The sequence below is a fragment of the Scyliorhinus canicula genome, chromosome 4, assembly GCF_902713615.1.
Source record: "Scyliorhinus canicula chromosome 4, sScyCan1.1, whole genome shotgun sequence".
NCBI lineage: Eukaryota > Metazoa > Chordata > Chondrichthyes > Carcharhiniformes > Scyliorhinidae > Scyliorhinus > Scyliorhinus canicula.
The window spans coordinates 65132159-65148870 of NC_052149.1; the positions used below are offsets into that span (position 1 = coordinate 65132159).

The following is a 16712-nucleotide window of genomic DNA, read 5'->3' on the forward strand; positions in this document are numbered from 1 at the left end:
AAAGTCAGGAGCAAAGATAGCGACAACAACAAAGACGGAAACGACAAAAACAGCGACAAGTACGGCAACGGAAACAACAAAAACAGGAACGACAGAAACAACAGCAATGAAACAACGACTTGTACACAATGGCAAAGCACACCAGCATCCAAGGCGGATGAGACAATAAATCAACACCACAAGCACAGAAAAAAGTCCATGCCAGTCAACATCAGTGATGTGACCATGCAGACACCTCGGGATGACGCATTGGGTACTTAAGATAACAAGGAACACCAACAACATTCACAGCGGACTTGCAATATCAATATCACCACGTCATCAACAACAAAAAGAAAAAAAAAAAGCTCTGAACAAATTCATCAAGTTTGGACTCATAAATGTTTTTATTAAGATTGGACATATAAATACATTGGCTTTGTTAACTAAGGCAATAGCATCATCACTTGTATAGATACGCATATCATAAGTTACTGTTTTGTATAAAATTTCTTTAATGATGTACAGAAACTATGTAATGAGAAAAAGGGGGATGTGGTGATCGTAGATTGACCAGATAAAAAAAAAAAAACAACAGAGCAAACACGAGCGGGAGAGCTATAAATACACTGGGACAGGATGTACAATTTTCTTTAACGATGTTCAGAAAATATGTTAAGAGAAAAAGGGGGATGTGGTGATCACAAGTTAACCAGATGCAACACAACTGAGCGACCACTAGAGGGAGCACGGGAGAGCCATATAAATAGATCAGGACAGGAAGTGAGGACACACTCTTCACAGCAGGGGGGCTGGTAAGCAGGACACACAGCAAGCAAAGCTGGTAGTTAGCACTGGAAGGTAGTTCTAGGTCGAGCTCTGGAAACTGAACGAACCCACAATAAAGCATCTTCTCCACACTTGAGACTGCGAGCTTTATTAAGACACGAGGAACAACACAATATGTATGTCTCTGTCAGGCAGGGAAGAGATGGTTGAGTGAGGGAACCAAGGTTGACAAGAGAGGTTGAATGTTTTGTTAAGAGGAAGAAAGATACTTACGTAAGGCTGAGGAAACAAGTTTCAGACAGGGCGCTGGAGGGATACAAGATAGCCAGGAGGGAACTGAAGAAAGGGATTAGGAAAGCTAAGAGAGGGCATGAAAAATATTTGGCGGGTAGGATCAAGGAAAACCCCAAGACTTTTACATATATGTGAGAAATCTGAGAATGACTAGAGCGAGGGTAGGTCCGATCAAGGACAGTAGCGGGAAATTGTGTATTGAGTCTGAAGAGATAGGAGAGGGCTTGAACGAGTACTTTTCTCCAGTATTTACGAATGAGAGGGGCCATATTGTTGGAGAGGACAGTGTGAAACAGATTGGTAAGCTCGAGGAGATACTTGTTCGGAAGGAAGATGTGTTGGGCATTTTGAAAAACTTGAGGACAGATAAGTCCCCCGGGCCTGACGGGATATATCCAAGGATTCTATGGGAAGAAAGAGATGAAATTGCAGAGCCGTTGGCAATGATCTTTTCGTCCTCACTGCCAACAGGGGTGGTACCAGGGGATTGGAGAGTGGCGAATGTTGTGCCCCTGTTCAAAAAAGGAATAGGGATAACCCTGGGAATTACAGGCCAGTTAGTCTTACTTAGGTGGGAGGCAGAGTAATGGAAAGGTTACTGAGGGATAGGATTTCTGAACATCTGGAAAGACACTGCTTGATTAGGGATAGTCAGCACGGATTTGTGAGGGGTAGGTCTTGCCTCATAAGTCTTATTGAATTCTTTGAGGAGGTGACCATATCTTTGAGCACATGGATGAAGGTAAAGCAGTGGATGTGGTGTACATGGATTTTAGTAAGGCATTTAATAAGGTTCCCCATGTTAGGCTTATGCAGAAAGTAAGGAGGCATGGGATAGTGGGAAATTTGGCCAGTTGGATAATGAAATGGCTAACCGATAGAAGTCAGAGAGTGGTGGTGGATGGCAAATATTCAGCCTGGAGCCCAGTTACCAGTGGCGTACCGCAGGGATCAGTTCTGGGTCCTCTGCTGTTTGAGATTTTCATTAATGACTTGGATGAGGGAGTTGAAGGATGGGTCAGTAAATTTGCAGGCGATACAAAGATTGGTGGAGTTGTAGGTAGTGAGGAGGGCTGTTGTCGGCTGCAAAGAGCCATAGATAGGATGCAGTGCTGGGCTGAGAAGTGGCAGATGGAGTTTAACCCTGAAAAGTGTGAGATTGTCCATTTTGGAAGGACAAATATGAATGTGGAATACAGGGTTAACGGTAGAGTTCTTGGCAATGTGGAGGAGCAGAGTGATCTTGTGTCTATGTTCATAGATCTTTGGAAGTTGCCACACAAGTGGATAGAGCTGTGAAGGAGGCCTATGGTGTGCTAGCGTTCATTAGCAGAGGGATTGAATTTAAGAGCCGTGAGGTGATGATGCAGCTGTACAAAACCTTGGTACGGCCACATTTGGAGTACTGTGTGCAGTTCTGGTCGCCTCATTTTAGGAAGGATGTGGAAGCTTTGGAAAAGGTGCAGAGGACATTTACCAGGATGTTGCCTGGAATGGAGAGTAGGTCTTAATGGGAAAGGTTGAGGGTGCTCTGCCTTTTCTCATTAGAACAGAGAAGGATGAGGGGCGACTTGATAGATGTTTATAAAATGATCAGGGGAATAGATAGAGTAGACAGTCAGAGACTTTTTCCCCGGGTGGAACAAACCATTACAAGGGGACATAAATTTAAAGTGAATGGTGGAAGATGTAAGGGGGATGTCAGAGGTAGGTTCTTTACCCAGAGCGTGGTGGGGGCATGGAATGCGCTGCCTATGGAAGTAGTTGAGTCGGAAACATTAGGTACCTTCAAGCGGCTATTGGATAGGTACATGGATTAGGGTAGAATGATGGGGCGTAGATTAATTTGTTCTTAATATCGGACAAATGTTCGGCACAACATCGTTGGCCGAAGGGCCTGTTCTGTGCTGTATTGGTCTATGTTCTATAGTCCAGTTACAGCAGGCCATGGCTGGGAACATCAGCGGCATTGCCCAGGTACTAGCCACCGATGTGCCGCAGACCCAAACGGAGGTGGCCCAGTCCCAGAGGACGATGACACAGCCACTGGTTGACGTGACACAAACCCAGAAGGTGGTGGCACATTCAATGGGTGATGGAGCGCAGTACCAGACAGAGATGGTCCACTTCCTCTTCTCCATGTCCGCGAGCCTGGAGACCTTGGCCGAGACCAGAACAGGCGTTCAGGACTGGCAGCGGCAGGTGGCGGGGAGATTCAGGGGATAGCTCCGCGCACACCATCATTCCAGGGAGTAGTCCGGGGCCAAAGGGCACCCTGAGGGAGGGGGAGATGATGGGACCTGTGCCGGTGACTCCCGCAGGGGAGGTACCGGAACACCGCAGCATCTCAGACTCCCCCAATACCCCTCCTGTCCCTGGCGCATCTGGTGGCAGTGGGCAGAACAGGGCAGCACCACGCCACCTGGGATGCCCGAGCAGCAGCAGGGTCCATCCAGGACTGGACACCCCAGAAGATGGCTGCCAATGGGGACGCAGATGGCAGAGCGGGAATCACAACAGGCACCTTGAGCGTCCTGTGCACATTGGCCCTGGAACACACTGTGGTGGTACGACTCGGTGGTTTACGGTACCTATCTGCCATTGGTGCAGAGCACTCGCTGCCCATTGGCTCAGGTCGGTCATGTGCCTCTCTGCTGATTGGTTGAGGCTAGTCATGTGACTGCTCACCGATTGGCCGAGAGGCAAGTAGTCCCGCCTATGAGGCAGGGTATAAGAACCCGTAGGACCCGGCAGTTGGCCTTTCTCTGTAAGTCGACTGCCGGGCACACAACTAGTTGATTAAAGCCTGATATATGGAACTTCTTCATGACTCGAGTCCAATTGATGGTATATCAATTTAATCAACTAGAATTTTGAAATGGAGCTTCGGATCAAACCAGACTGCCTCTGCATCAGCCCGCATGCTACAAACGCGTCAGCAACTTTTAAACATTGGCTGGCGTGCTTCAACAGCTACCTCTCCACCACAGGCAGCCAACCTACCAAGGAGCAGAAACTCCACATCCTCCACTCATGCGTGGGCACCGCCGTCTACTCGATGATTGAGGATGAACAAGACTATGACGCGGCCATGGACCTTCTGAAAGGACATTTTCTCAGGCCTGTTCACCAAGTCTACACACGGCATCTCCTGGCTACAAGGCAAGTTCCCCGGTGAGTCCCTTGATGAATTTTATCGGGCCCTCGTTGTCTTGGGGAGAAATTGCGCCTGCCCACAAGTTACTGCGGCAGAACATACGGAACTGTTAATTCGGGATGCCTTCGTTGCAGGCATGCAACCTTCTGTAATATGCCAACGGCTATTAGAAAAAGACACGTTAAGCCTCGCTGAGGCATGGACCCTCGCATCCTCTCTGGAGGTTGCCGACCGAAACGCCCGCGCAAATGCCCCCGGCCGCGTGGCAGCCCCTTGGGAAACGTGGCACGCAACCTCCCTGTCCCCTGCCGACTCCGACCACCCCAGGCCTGCGCTACAGGGCGCCCCGATAAGCTCACGGGGCCCCGCTGTTACTTCTGTGGCCTGGCCAAGCACCCCCGCCCGCGCTGTCCGGCCCGCTCCGCTGTATGTAAGAGCTGCGGCAAGAAAGGTCACTATTCAGTAGCCTGCCAATCAAAGTCGGTCACTGCTGTTCTACGCAGCGGCCGTGGATCGCCCCCCCCGCCGCGCTCCCCCAGGGCCCCCGGGCGACATACAGGCCGAGGCCCCGCTCCCGGCTACGATGAGCGACCCACGGACACTTTTGCTCCTGCCTCTAGCCAACACGAGTGACCCACGGGCGCCGCCATTTTGGGTCCCGGACGCCACGTGTGGGTCCCGGGCGCCGCCATCTTGGGGCCCCGACCCCACGTGCGGGCCACGGGCGCCGCCATTTTGGGTCCCTAACGCCACGTGTGGGTCCTGGGTGGCGCCATCTTGGGGCCCCGACTCCACGTGCGGCCGACGGGCGCCGCCATTTTGGACCAACACAGAGGACCCCACCAGCGACTACTCCTCAAGCGAAGACGACCCAGACCTCCTGCCACGACTCGCTGCAGTGACTCTCGACCAGTCGCGACCACGCACGCTCTCCACGGCAACGACACAGATCCTTCTCAATGGACACGAAACGAGCTGCCTACTAGACTCCGGGAGCACAGAGAGTTTTGTCCACCCCAATACGGTAAGACGCTGCGCGCTCCCCGTTCACCCAGTCAAGCATAAGATAGCTCCAGCCTCAGGTTCGCACTCCGTCCACATCACCGGGTGCTGCGTAGCGGACCTCACGGTCCAGGGGAGGGTTTTTTTAAATTACAAACTCCTCGTCCTCCCCCGCCTCTGCGCACCGGCACTCTTAGGACTGGATTTGCAGTGCAACCTGCAGAGCTTGATCTTTAAATTCGGCGGCCCTATTCCACCCCTTACTGTCTGCAGCCTCGCGTCCCTCAAAGTGGACCCCCCTTCCTTGTTTGCGAATCTCACCCCGGATTGCAAACCCGTCGCCACTAGGAGCAGACAATACAGTGCCCAGGACCGGACCTTCATCAGGTCCGAGGTCCAGAGGCTCCTAAAGGAAGGAGTCATCGAGGCCAGCAACAGTCCCTGACGAGCCCGAGTGCTGGTAGTTCTGACTTGGGAGAAAAACCGAATGGTCATTGACTACAGTCAGACCATCAACAGGTTTATGCAGCTGGACGCGTACCCTCTCCCTCGTATTTCCGACCTGGTTAACAGGATCACGAAGTACAAAGTCTTCTCCACGGTGGACCTTAAGTCCGCCTATCACCAGCTTCCCATCCGCGCGGGTGACCGCAAGTACACCGCGTTCGAGGCAGATGGGCATCTCTATCACTTTCAGAAATGGGGAATCCCGCCCCATGCTGTCCCATCAGAGGAGAATGGCTAACGATTTACGTTCCAACCTGGAGCATAAATCAGGAAGCAATTCAGTTTCCCTTGCCATGCAAATTTATAGGTCTGCCATTTCGAAAGGCTGGCCTGATGGCGAAGTTCCGTGGCAACGAACCCTCGCTCCACAAATTATACCCTACCACCTCCCCATGCACTGCCAATCAGCCCCCCACCTCCTCCCCATACCGAAAGGCAGCCCCCCACAACTGGAATTCCTTGGTGCCCCTCTTCCACCAGATGTGGGGGGCTCCTTCAGTTAGGGGGTCTCTGTTGGGGGTTCCTTCAGTTAGGGGATCACTGTGGGGGGTTCCTTCAGTTAGGGGGTCTCTGTGGGGGTTCCTTCAGTTAGGGGATCTCTTTGAGGGGTTCCTTCAGTTAGGGGGTCTTTGTGGGGGGTTCCTTCAGTTAGGGGGTCTTTGTGGGGGGTTCCTTCAGTTAGGGGATCTCTTTGAGGGGTTCCTTCAGTTAGGGGATCTCTTTGAGGGGTTCCTTCAGTTAGGGGGTCTTTGTGGGGGGTTCCTTCAGTTAAGGGGTCTTTGTGGGGGGTTCCTTCAGTTAGGGGATCTCTTTGAGGGGTTCCTTCAGTTAGGGGATCACTGTGGGGGGTTCCTTCAGTTAGGGGGTCTTTGTGGGGGGTTCCTTCAGTTAGGGGATCTCTTTGAGGGGTTCCTTCAGTTAGGGGATCTCTTTGAGGGGTTCCTTCAGTTAGGGGATCACTGTGGGGGGTTCCTTCAGTTTGGGGGTCTCTGTGGGGGGGTCTGGTAGAAGAGGGGTGGGCAGGTCATGCATTGTGGGGGAGGGAGGATGGCCCTCGGATAGACTTTGGGTGCAACTCCCTTAAGGAGTTACTCCCTTGGCCCACCACAAGGTCCACTAGGTCAGGCTCACATTTGGTGATACCTGTAGTAATCCCCACCCATGCAATTCCCAGCCCAGGGGATTGGAGAACCACGGAGGGCCGGAGGATAGATTGCCTGACCCATTAAGTTTTGCAAAGAGTCATTAACACCCATTTGCATTCATTTATTTCCTCCCACTGGTGTGCGGGCACAAATAAATAACATTAACCTACTATTACAAAAAAAAGTTAGGGTTACTAAAATTTTAAATTATGATTCATAGTCTGTATTTGTGAAAGTACTTACTTGGTTTTTCATCAAATTTATTTTTGCAAATTTTGGGCTTTACGGTGAAGTCCACTGAATCATCAAGTTCTGACACCACTACGCCTAGTGATAGTATAAAACACTTTGCAGATTCGGATGCAGTCACACCTTTAAGATAATGAAAGAAAACTTTGATGCTGCACTTAAATATGACTTCATCAGGACATGCTTCTTTGTTCTGTATTTTGCGATCACAAGCCTTAGCTGTTTTGGCAATCAGATAGTGTGGTGTGATATGATTTTGTTAGGGACCATTGACGTTTTGTTTCGTCAACTTATGAAATTCTAGTAACCCACACAGGAATAAAGCCTTAAGAGTCCATAGTTTTGAACAAACAAAAATAAACTTTTCTATGCAAAATCAGAAAAATAAAACCATCAACAATACACATCTTAAACTCTAACATTCAGAATTAAAATGAGGTAAATATGCATTAACAGGCAAACATTGATTGAACACACACGGCACATTAAATGGCAGATGCAACCAGGACAGATCCAATAGATTTCTTAGCAACCCACCCGGATGTCAATGACCATTGTGTCACAAAATCTTGTAAATCCTCTGTCTCTCTAATGAGGGTTTTCCACTTTTCACTTTCAATGACCTAGCCTGAGTTCCCCCATAAAATGCTCTGATTTGGACAGCCTCAACGAATACTCCATCAGAATCCCTCTGTCAGGCCGCCATTTTGAGTAAGGTAGCTGGGTATCAAAGTCTGGCGGTGGGCTCCCCTCCTTCTCCCCCCCCCCCCCCCACAACACAGTTACACAGATCCTGCACCTCCCAACCGTTCACAAGTTAGGTTATACTCCCTCCCCCACCACCACTGTAATAACAGGTCACCCTCCCCCCCCCCCCCCACAGCATGCACACATGAGGGCAATCAAAACCTCCATAAGCCTCCCCATCAGACCCACCCAGTCCCCCATTAGAACCGCAACAGAGACCCCTCCAGAGACCCCCCCCCCCCACATTAGAGAGTCCTATCAAACCCTATCATAGCCCCCTGCCTGAAAGCTGAAGAGCAACCCAGGAAGTAGGTTGAAAAACCATTGCATTCTCACTTACCTTTTCCTAACATCTGCTGCCTCAGACAGCAGCAGCTGTTACAAGTGCCAGGGGATTCCTGGAAACCCACTACACTTTAAAGAGCTTAAAGTCCCTTAACAGCCATTGAAATGCAGTTCTTCTATTCAATTTCACACATAAATATATTGCATTTGCCAGTGATTAACAGGTTTATTACTCCAGATACAGCTGCTTGGTGGATTGTTCATCGATCTTTCCCTTCATGCTTTAATGTATTACCCTGCTTTTATGTTAACCACAATGGTTATAAACACTCTTGCTATGATTGACAGCCCCTTACCACATCCAAAGTCAGCTAAGTGCTTTGACTTCCTCTTTATCACAACATGAAGCCCTTAGGTTTTAGCCCGATTCTCCGCTGGGTCGGGAGCCCTGCTACCAGCGATGGACAGCGGAGAATCCACCCCTTAATCATAATTTTTCTCAATTCTAAACACTAACTACCAAAACAAAACATTCCTCTGGGCTGTACTTCTTTGCAAACTGTGGCACTCTCTAAAGTCCAGCATTTTAGTTACTTTACCTTCACAACAACAATCTCCCCAGAACAAACATTAGTTGTCTCCAAAATAATAATATGAACCATGAATGAGATATTTATTACAAGTCGTACACAGGAAGTAAATTATTTTTATTCCTTATAGAATTTTAGAGGAAATATACACCAAAATGGCAATCTAATTACTTAGCAAAACTATATGAAATAAGCCTGTCAGTGCTTCAAATGACCACATTAATGTCCCATATGAAACAAAACCAAATGTCGCCACAGTCCCAGAGGACTGCTCTCCCCTTTGAGAGCTCAATGGTGGTGATTTAACCTGAGGATCACCATACCTCAGGCGATGGGAAAGGTTGAGAAGGCAAGCTTTCATGAATAACCGCAGCTGGTACAATAATTGAACCCACGCTGTTGGCTTTGCACCACATCGCGAACCAGTCATCTGGCCAACTCAGCTAACCACCAACTGAGCAACGCCTCAGTAAAGAATTTACCGTGAATTGTAAGGTTTTCAAATATATAAACTGGTTCTGAGATTATCTGCAAATCTATGCTTGTGACTTTCCCCTAATTTCCTGGAGGACCTTTGCAAATATTTTTAGCATCATATATATACATAATACGTAGTATCCTTTCTTAGGAGGTCGGAGAGAGACTTTCTGGCTCACAAAGGGAGAGAAAAGTAAAGGAAGAGAAAATTTAAGCAGCAAAAAGATGCTAAAAAGACGACAGAAAGGTGGATAGAAACAAAGAATAAGAAATTAGCAATAATACAGCATCGAAAGCAGATAAAGGGCAACAAGAAAGGAAAGAGAAAACAAAGTACAACACGGGATAATAAAAGAGAATTGCAGTAAATGAAAGAGAAAAGTTAAACTTGAAATACTGATTGATTTCTAATGGTATTACACAAAATGCAATTCATTTTAATTGAAATGTGTGGCAGCAGTTCAACTGCCTTTTGATTCCCTGCCTGATTTCCCATTCTATTGTGCAAATCAATGAAAGGCATTTAATCAAATGCAACATACTCTCCCCATCCACTGCAGCAGGTACAGTAACTGACCAATAGCAGTCACATATTTATGTTGATCTGGCTACTGTGAAACATGGCAGACAAACATTGAGTTAGCATTGCATAACTTCGTCTTGAAGTAATTTTTCAATATTAACTCAATATAACTTTGTACAAGCAACAATATAGGATTAATTGGCACGAACCTGACTCCATCAATGTCTTCTTATTAAAGACAATTATGAACTCATAAACACCTCCCATCGTTCCTGAGGCATAGTAATGTGTACCATAATCTGCAATGAATTTAGCATACATTCCATAATTGTATTCATCTGGAAGTTTCATAAGGGATTGAGCCATATTTTCATCCAAAAGTAAATTGTATCTCCTCATTTTGAAGTGAGCAGTTTGAATTTTAGTACGAACACGAACAAACGTAACATCCTAGAAAAAATGCCAATGTGTTATCTGAATAATTCTTTTAAAGGGATAGCATCACAAGTTATTCTAGACAACTGATTTTAAAAATCTAACTGTGTTTGTATTGACCCTTAAACAGCAAGTAAGTTCAGGTAAACTCCAATCTGCCTGCTCCAATCAATTTGGTTTGTTTTTAGAACCTGCCTGGATTCCTTTGAAAAGTGCAGAGACCAGCATATGGTATGTCATAAACAATGTGCATTTCCACTCACGTGCTATTAGTTTCATGTAAATCTGGAATATGTGATTGCGATAAACTGTTGAAAAATACATTCTGCTAATGTGTAGATCTGCGTTATTAAGTAGCCATGAATCAGTTCCATTTTAATGACATTGTGTCACCATTATAGGTTGAATTCTAGGATGTTTGTTGGCTCCAATTGTTAGCTCAGTCACATGTTAACATATAATGAATGGTATATTTTACATATACTACCAGAGTAGTCTGTGGCTTGTCATACATATAATTGGTGCAATTCTCCCAAAATGTTTCTAAGTGTGGTCTCTGGCGGGAATTGCAGTACAATTCCCTCGGGGCGTTGGCCACATCCAGATCGCAATCCACCAACACTTTGACATTTTTTTGGAAGTTGGGGTGGTTTAATCATAGTCAGGGGGCACGGTCCTCTGGACACTCTGCGGCGGAAAGGCATCTTGCTGAGGCACAGCAAGGCCGTTAAAAGCCGGGAGATCCTGCTCCCGGGATCTACCCGGCTCGCAACACCTCGCGAGATTCAACACAATCTCGCGAGACATTGCAAGGGGAATCCCACCCACAATGGCGGGATCAATTTTTGGCAAATCTGCATATTAGAGCGAGGCAGTAAGCCTTACTCTAATGTGCAGATTCCCGAAAGGGATTCAATCCCTTTGCCTCGGGGACTTTGGACAAGTCTATTTTGTATTGGTCTCCACAAATGGGAACCAGATGGAACGGCACTTGTGGGGGTCTCCAAGGGATTGGAGGCCCCCAGCTGCATGCCTTTTGGGCAAGGTGATGCACTGGCACTGCTGGTGCCACATGAGTACCTTGGCACTGGCACCCTGGCAGTGCCACCTGGGTACCAGTCTGGCACTGCCAGCTGGCAGGGACACAGTCAATGTGCCAAGCTGGCATTTCTGGCACATGTGCGATCGGGCCGAGGTTGCCCAGTGGGGGTGCGGCGGGGGGTCATTCCTATATTGCTTTTGGTATGTAGGGGTGGTCGGGGATTCTTTTGGGGGCCTCGCTACAATGGGGAGTTCTGGCGAGGGGACCACCCAATTGTAAAAAATGGGACTATGTGCAGCCTCATCTGCGTGTTCCCCGGTTTGGCCCCTTATTCAGCACGAATCCCGTTGAAGAGCCATGTGCTTCTCGGCACTGCGAGCACCAGGAAACACACGCCTAAACTCGCGCGCTCAGGGACTTTGTTCCCTTTTGTGAAGTGTAAAAATAAAAATGGGAAAATATATCATTTGTAACAAGGACGTCTGGCAATACCTGACCTTAAGGGGACATGCGAAAATGTGGGGAGAAATCCCACAATGGGTTAACAGCAGCTGCAAAAGAAGGTTTCGAAATGCAGATAGCCTTTATTAAACAGGTGTTAAGAAAGCTTGTGACTATTCAAGCTGTAAAACTGATGCATGTCTTTTAAATCACAGCAGATTGAACTTTTAGTTACATGGAAAAAAAACAATATTTCACACCTTCTTTGATGTTAATTATTTTAGTAAGCAGCTAAAAAAGAATTGCTAGGATCTTCAGTTGAATTGGGTGACAAATGTTTAGGTGTGAAATTCTGCTGACACCAGGTGAACATGGGAAGCTGGAGACATAGTGTCCATGGGAACACACGTTAGCCCCAAATTGGAGTCAGAGTTCTGAGCTGAGGGCACTATTTGGTAATAAAGTAACTTTAGAAGTGACAGGAACCAGATGTAACATCCCTCTCGGTTCAAAGCACTTTTGAACATCACAAGGGAAACAATGTAATCAGAGTTCAATGAGCTGAAGTCATGCTCAACATGAATACTTAGTCGTGTTAGAAATAATTCAGATTAAAGCTACCTTGCACAATCAAGAGTAAAATAAAATTACTTTACAAGAATGTAATATGAACTTAATAACTGCTAGAAGTGGAATATAAATCCTACAAAAGTGGACAACCAGCAGAGTCAGCTCTCATAGCTGCCCTCGGTCTTGGGAAGGATAGAGCACAGAAACTGAGCGGTACAGCGAATTCATCTGAGGAAGACCAAAAGCTAAAGAAGAGCGATTGTCAAGATAGACCTGAAGGTCTTTTCAACCAACCAGGAGAATCCAGAAGCAAGATCTTTTTATTTTTCTGTAAAGACAGTGATTGCTTCTTTTAAAAGAGAAAATATAATAATAAAATAACTTACAGTTTTAACCTGAAACAGTGGTTATTACAAAGTCTACTTTACTTACTTAGCAATGTGGGATCCAGGATCGATGTTAATAAGTGGTAAGTAAATAAAATTCTTCTATGAAGATATGGGTTATACCGGGAGATAACTTGAAAATATAGATTGACCCGAATAGCACCCACCTAAGTCTGCATAGGAGTCAGGGAGTGAGAAGCCCTGTTGACCATTTAGAATGTCTTATTGACCCTTGTTGGTATAGGGGGAATTCTAAGAATAGTGGTGAGTGTTTTACTTTGCACCCGTGGAGTCATAGAGATGTGCAGCACAGAAAAGGCCCTTTGGCCCATCATGTCTGTGCTGGTCAAAAATGTTATCTTTAATGTTTTTATTAAGGCATTTATATACATCAAACACAACCAAAATATACGAGAAATCTTATCACAAATAAATAACCAACACCCCACTCCCCACCTTGTACTGGTCAAAAACAACCACCTAAGTATTCTAATCCCATTTTCTAGACTTGGCAGTGCAAGTGGGCAGCTAAATACTTCTTTAGAAAGCTGCCTCAATCTTAACACCAACCCTACACAACCTCCTTCCCTAATCACCGGCAAAGACCCCTCTATCACTGTCATCAGGTTCCCTTCCCCCCCCCCTCCAAATGGGCAACACCCTATTATGGGGTCTCCCTGCCCCCCCTTTCAGGGTCCCCCCCTTCCGGCCTTGCCCCTTGGCAGTACCAATCTGGCACTGCCAAGCTGGTAGGGGGCAGTGACAGGGCACTTTCCAGCCATGTCCTTAACCACCCGGGAGCTTCAATGGCCTCTGAGCCCAAACCGGTGTGATCGTCACGTCTGGTCTCCATTTCGGGAGACCAGTAATGATTCCTGCCGGCTTCAGGTTGTGTTTCCATGAGTGGGAGGATTACAGGAGCTGAGTAAACTCAATTTAAAGCCAATTTCGCATATTTAAATTCGAATTTGAATATGCTAATTTGGCCCACGCCGTCTTTGGGCGTGAACCAGGTTATGTTGGTGCCAGAAGATCCCATTGGTGGGAAGGGGCAGAAAATCCCACCCAGTGTTTTAGTACAACATACACCACAACCTATATTATTCTGTGCATGCCACACCACTGTCTTTATGTTGTTCTGTATATGAAAACCAATGAAGAAAACTGCAGCACTCATGTTACTTTATGTGCATTTTACTCACGTTATATATGTTAAAAAAAATCTATAGAATCTCACCCAGAAACATATGGAGGAAAAATAACAGAAGCACAAGCAGAAGATTTTCTAGTAAAATAAACCTTTCTTGTTTACTGAGTGAAATCACAAACGCTTTGTTTATTTTTATGTCTTGCAATAATTATTTCAGAATCAACATTTGACGATTATAATCTGTCATTTACTTACCTTCCCCGTAAACCGTGTTAGATTTTTAACAACTGTGTCAGAATCTGAAAGCCCAATTGCGCCTCTATTAAAATTAATTTTCAAACCAAATTCCATTTCAACTGAGTCTAGATTTCTCTCTGCTGTTGCTAAACTTTGTGCATCATTGAAAACCTCCGTGGTGAATCCAGAATCAGCAATTGCCTACGAACAAAGTACAAACAAGTTAATGATTTTAACAGTATTTAGAGATAACATTTGTTATCTTCTAATTAATTACGGCAAGATTTATGGTTGGAATTGCACATCAACACATTAACTTTTCATCGCCATCTTTCTCCCTTCACCTCATGAGCCACTGACTCATGAAGCCTTAATGACCCAGAGGCCTAGTATCAGCATTGGACTGAACAGCCTCCTACCGTACCCTAAAGCTTTCAGATGAAGAGCATTAATAGACACAGCACAGAAAAAGGTTGTAAAGGAAGATAGCCATGAGAGACAAAGTTAAGTGAAGTAATCTGTAACAGAGATGAACTTGTTCACTGCCAGTGATTATATTTACATGACAAAATAATCATTCAGCATTATTCTTTAAATGGGAGCTGAGTGAGTTTCTGAAAGCCATTGACATTTCCAGTTATAAAAGGATATCAACCCGGTAGCTGGACTTGGCTCTCAGTAGGAATGGATGGGGGAAGGGGGGTGTGGTGGGGGCTGGAACAAATGGCCATTTACTTATACCCACCCCTGCCTCCAGGAAGATCATCCAAAGGTGAAAATGCGCTAGCTGGCTTCGCCAACACTAATGTTTCACATTTTCCTGCCTCAAACTTGTCTCCATGGGACAGGGAAGATTCTGTCCAGTGCGAGTAGTGAAAGAGAGCAAAGCTTAAGCTTTTGGTCTTTTTTCTTTCTGTGGAACCAAGAATGTCACCAGCAAGTTTGATTATGGACGAGTCAGAGAGAAACAGAAGGAACTTGCTTTACAAAGGTACCATCAATCACTTCAGCATTATTGATTTATAAGGTGAGATAAACCCATATCAAAAAACAAGGTTTGCATAATTTATTACATTTAATGTTAAGGTTCCTTATTTTATGCAGAGAATGGTGTTTTTTCTGAGGTATACCTGATTTTTCCCAGGGGCTCTGCTGAATTTCCTGTCATTACTTTGGGAGTTCCCAGTTGATATTGTAAGTGGCGAAACCTGTCAAAGATTAGTCCGAGGTGCTGTGGATGGTCCATGCAAATTTCCAATGATTCCATGAATTCTGGAGGGGCTAGTACTAGAGGGCACCAGTAGCTATGATCCTGACACAAGGCCTGGGGTTGCTGCCCAGGAATGTTTGAGACCTGTGTCTTGAGACCTGAACTTACACCTGTGTGAATTCTACATCGGTTTGGGAGCACCCAAAATTGACATAGAACACCATCAACAAAGAACAAAACTGTCAGGTGTCAGTATAATTTCTGCTTTATTTCTGAAACTGTATATTTGGTCAATGGAGGAGTCTACTAATTTTTACATTTTTTACAATATGGGCTCAGGGTGACCATTGGGATGTGTTGAATACAGTCTGGATAGCAGCAATGTGGAATATAGCCAAAACTTCGGACAATTTAGCGATGAGAGCAATGATGGAATGAAATATTTTTATTGGATGGACCTGCCATTAAATTATTTTAGCAACTAGTGAAGGTGTGCAAACCTATGTTTCATATCTGCCCGCGAAAGGTTAGAACTGCAAATCAAATTCACTGCTTACCTCGAAACGGTATTTAAATAAATTGTAAGGCTTTCGGAAATATTTCTCATTATCGTTGTAGTAGAGATGTTCACACTCACTATCATATCGCAGTTCCCTCCAGTCTCCGTTGTACACATACTCACAATATCCTCCAAACCCAGAATCTAAAACAGGTATTCCATCTTCTTTTGTTAAGATGTTAAAGCTTTAAAAAACATTGGAGAATAGATTCAGCATTTTATCAATGCGTGCATGTTTTAATAGTGCAATGCTCTGCTGGCAATTCTGAAACTCGCTTCAGGCTGTGATTTTGAAGTAGTGTTCAAAACAGGCATGTAATTCCCACACAAGCCCACAATGTGAGGCAGATGCCATTTTGAGGTAGGTACGGAAATAATATAATGAGGACACCTTTACAATATTGTTTCCAATTGTAATTTGGGTGGTGGAGGACCCACAGCAGCAGAGGCGGCCCACCATTGGCCAGGTCCCGCAGCTCTCAATGGGTTTTCCCATTGTCCACATCCTTGTCTCCAGGATCCCGTGATGGTGGCTTACCGTCAGCAGAACTGGATGATCCCCTTGCCGGAATGGGTGGAAAATCTCACCCAAGGTATTTAGTGGAGAACACCCCTAGTGAATGATTAATGACAGAATTCCCACTCCCATTCACACCATCGCTGTATCCGTCTCCATTCTACCTCCCCGCGCCCCCGCCCCAGCCAACCTGACTCTCCCCCCCCCCCCCCCCCCCCCTTGTTTTTGAACTGTGCCATTTAGGTTTTATGGCAGAAGTTACCGGAAGGAGGATATGGAGCTATTGAGTATCTCAACAGACATCGCTGCAACAGTGGGCAGAGGTAGCAAAGCATGTGAACATCCGGAGTCTGATACCACAGACCTGGCAACAATGCAGGCGGAAATGCAATAACCCGGCCAGAACTGCTGAAAAAGGACT

At 46.0% G+C, this 16712-nt stretch overlaps 1 protein-coding gene across 1 annotated transcript in view; it reads right to left on the reverse strand.

The window, feature by feature from the left end:
- The window catches only part of LOC119964631 (complement component C8 alpha chain-like), a 98225-nt gene that overhangs the window by 19612 nt on the left and 61901 nt on the right, over window positions 1–16712 (reverse strand). The window contains exons 5-8 of the mRNA XM_038794370.1: window positions 15773–15959; window positions 14024–14206; window positions 9954–10194; window positions 7117–7245 (exon numbers count right to left, since the gene is read on the reverse strand). Of these exons, the coding sequence (XP_038650298.1) occupies window positions 7117–7245; window positions 9954–10194; window positions 14024–14206; window positions 15773–15959 (740 nt within the window). The remainder of the gene's footprint in view (window positions 1–7116; window positions 7246–9953; window positions 10195–14023; window positions 14207–15772; window positions 15960–16712) is intronic.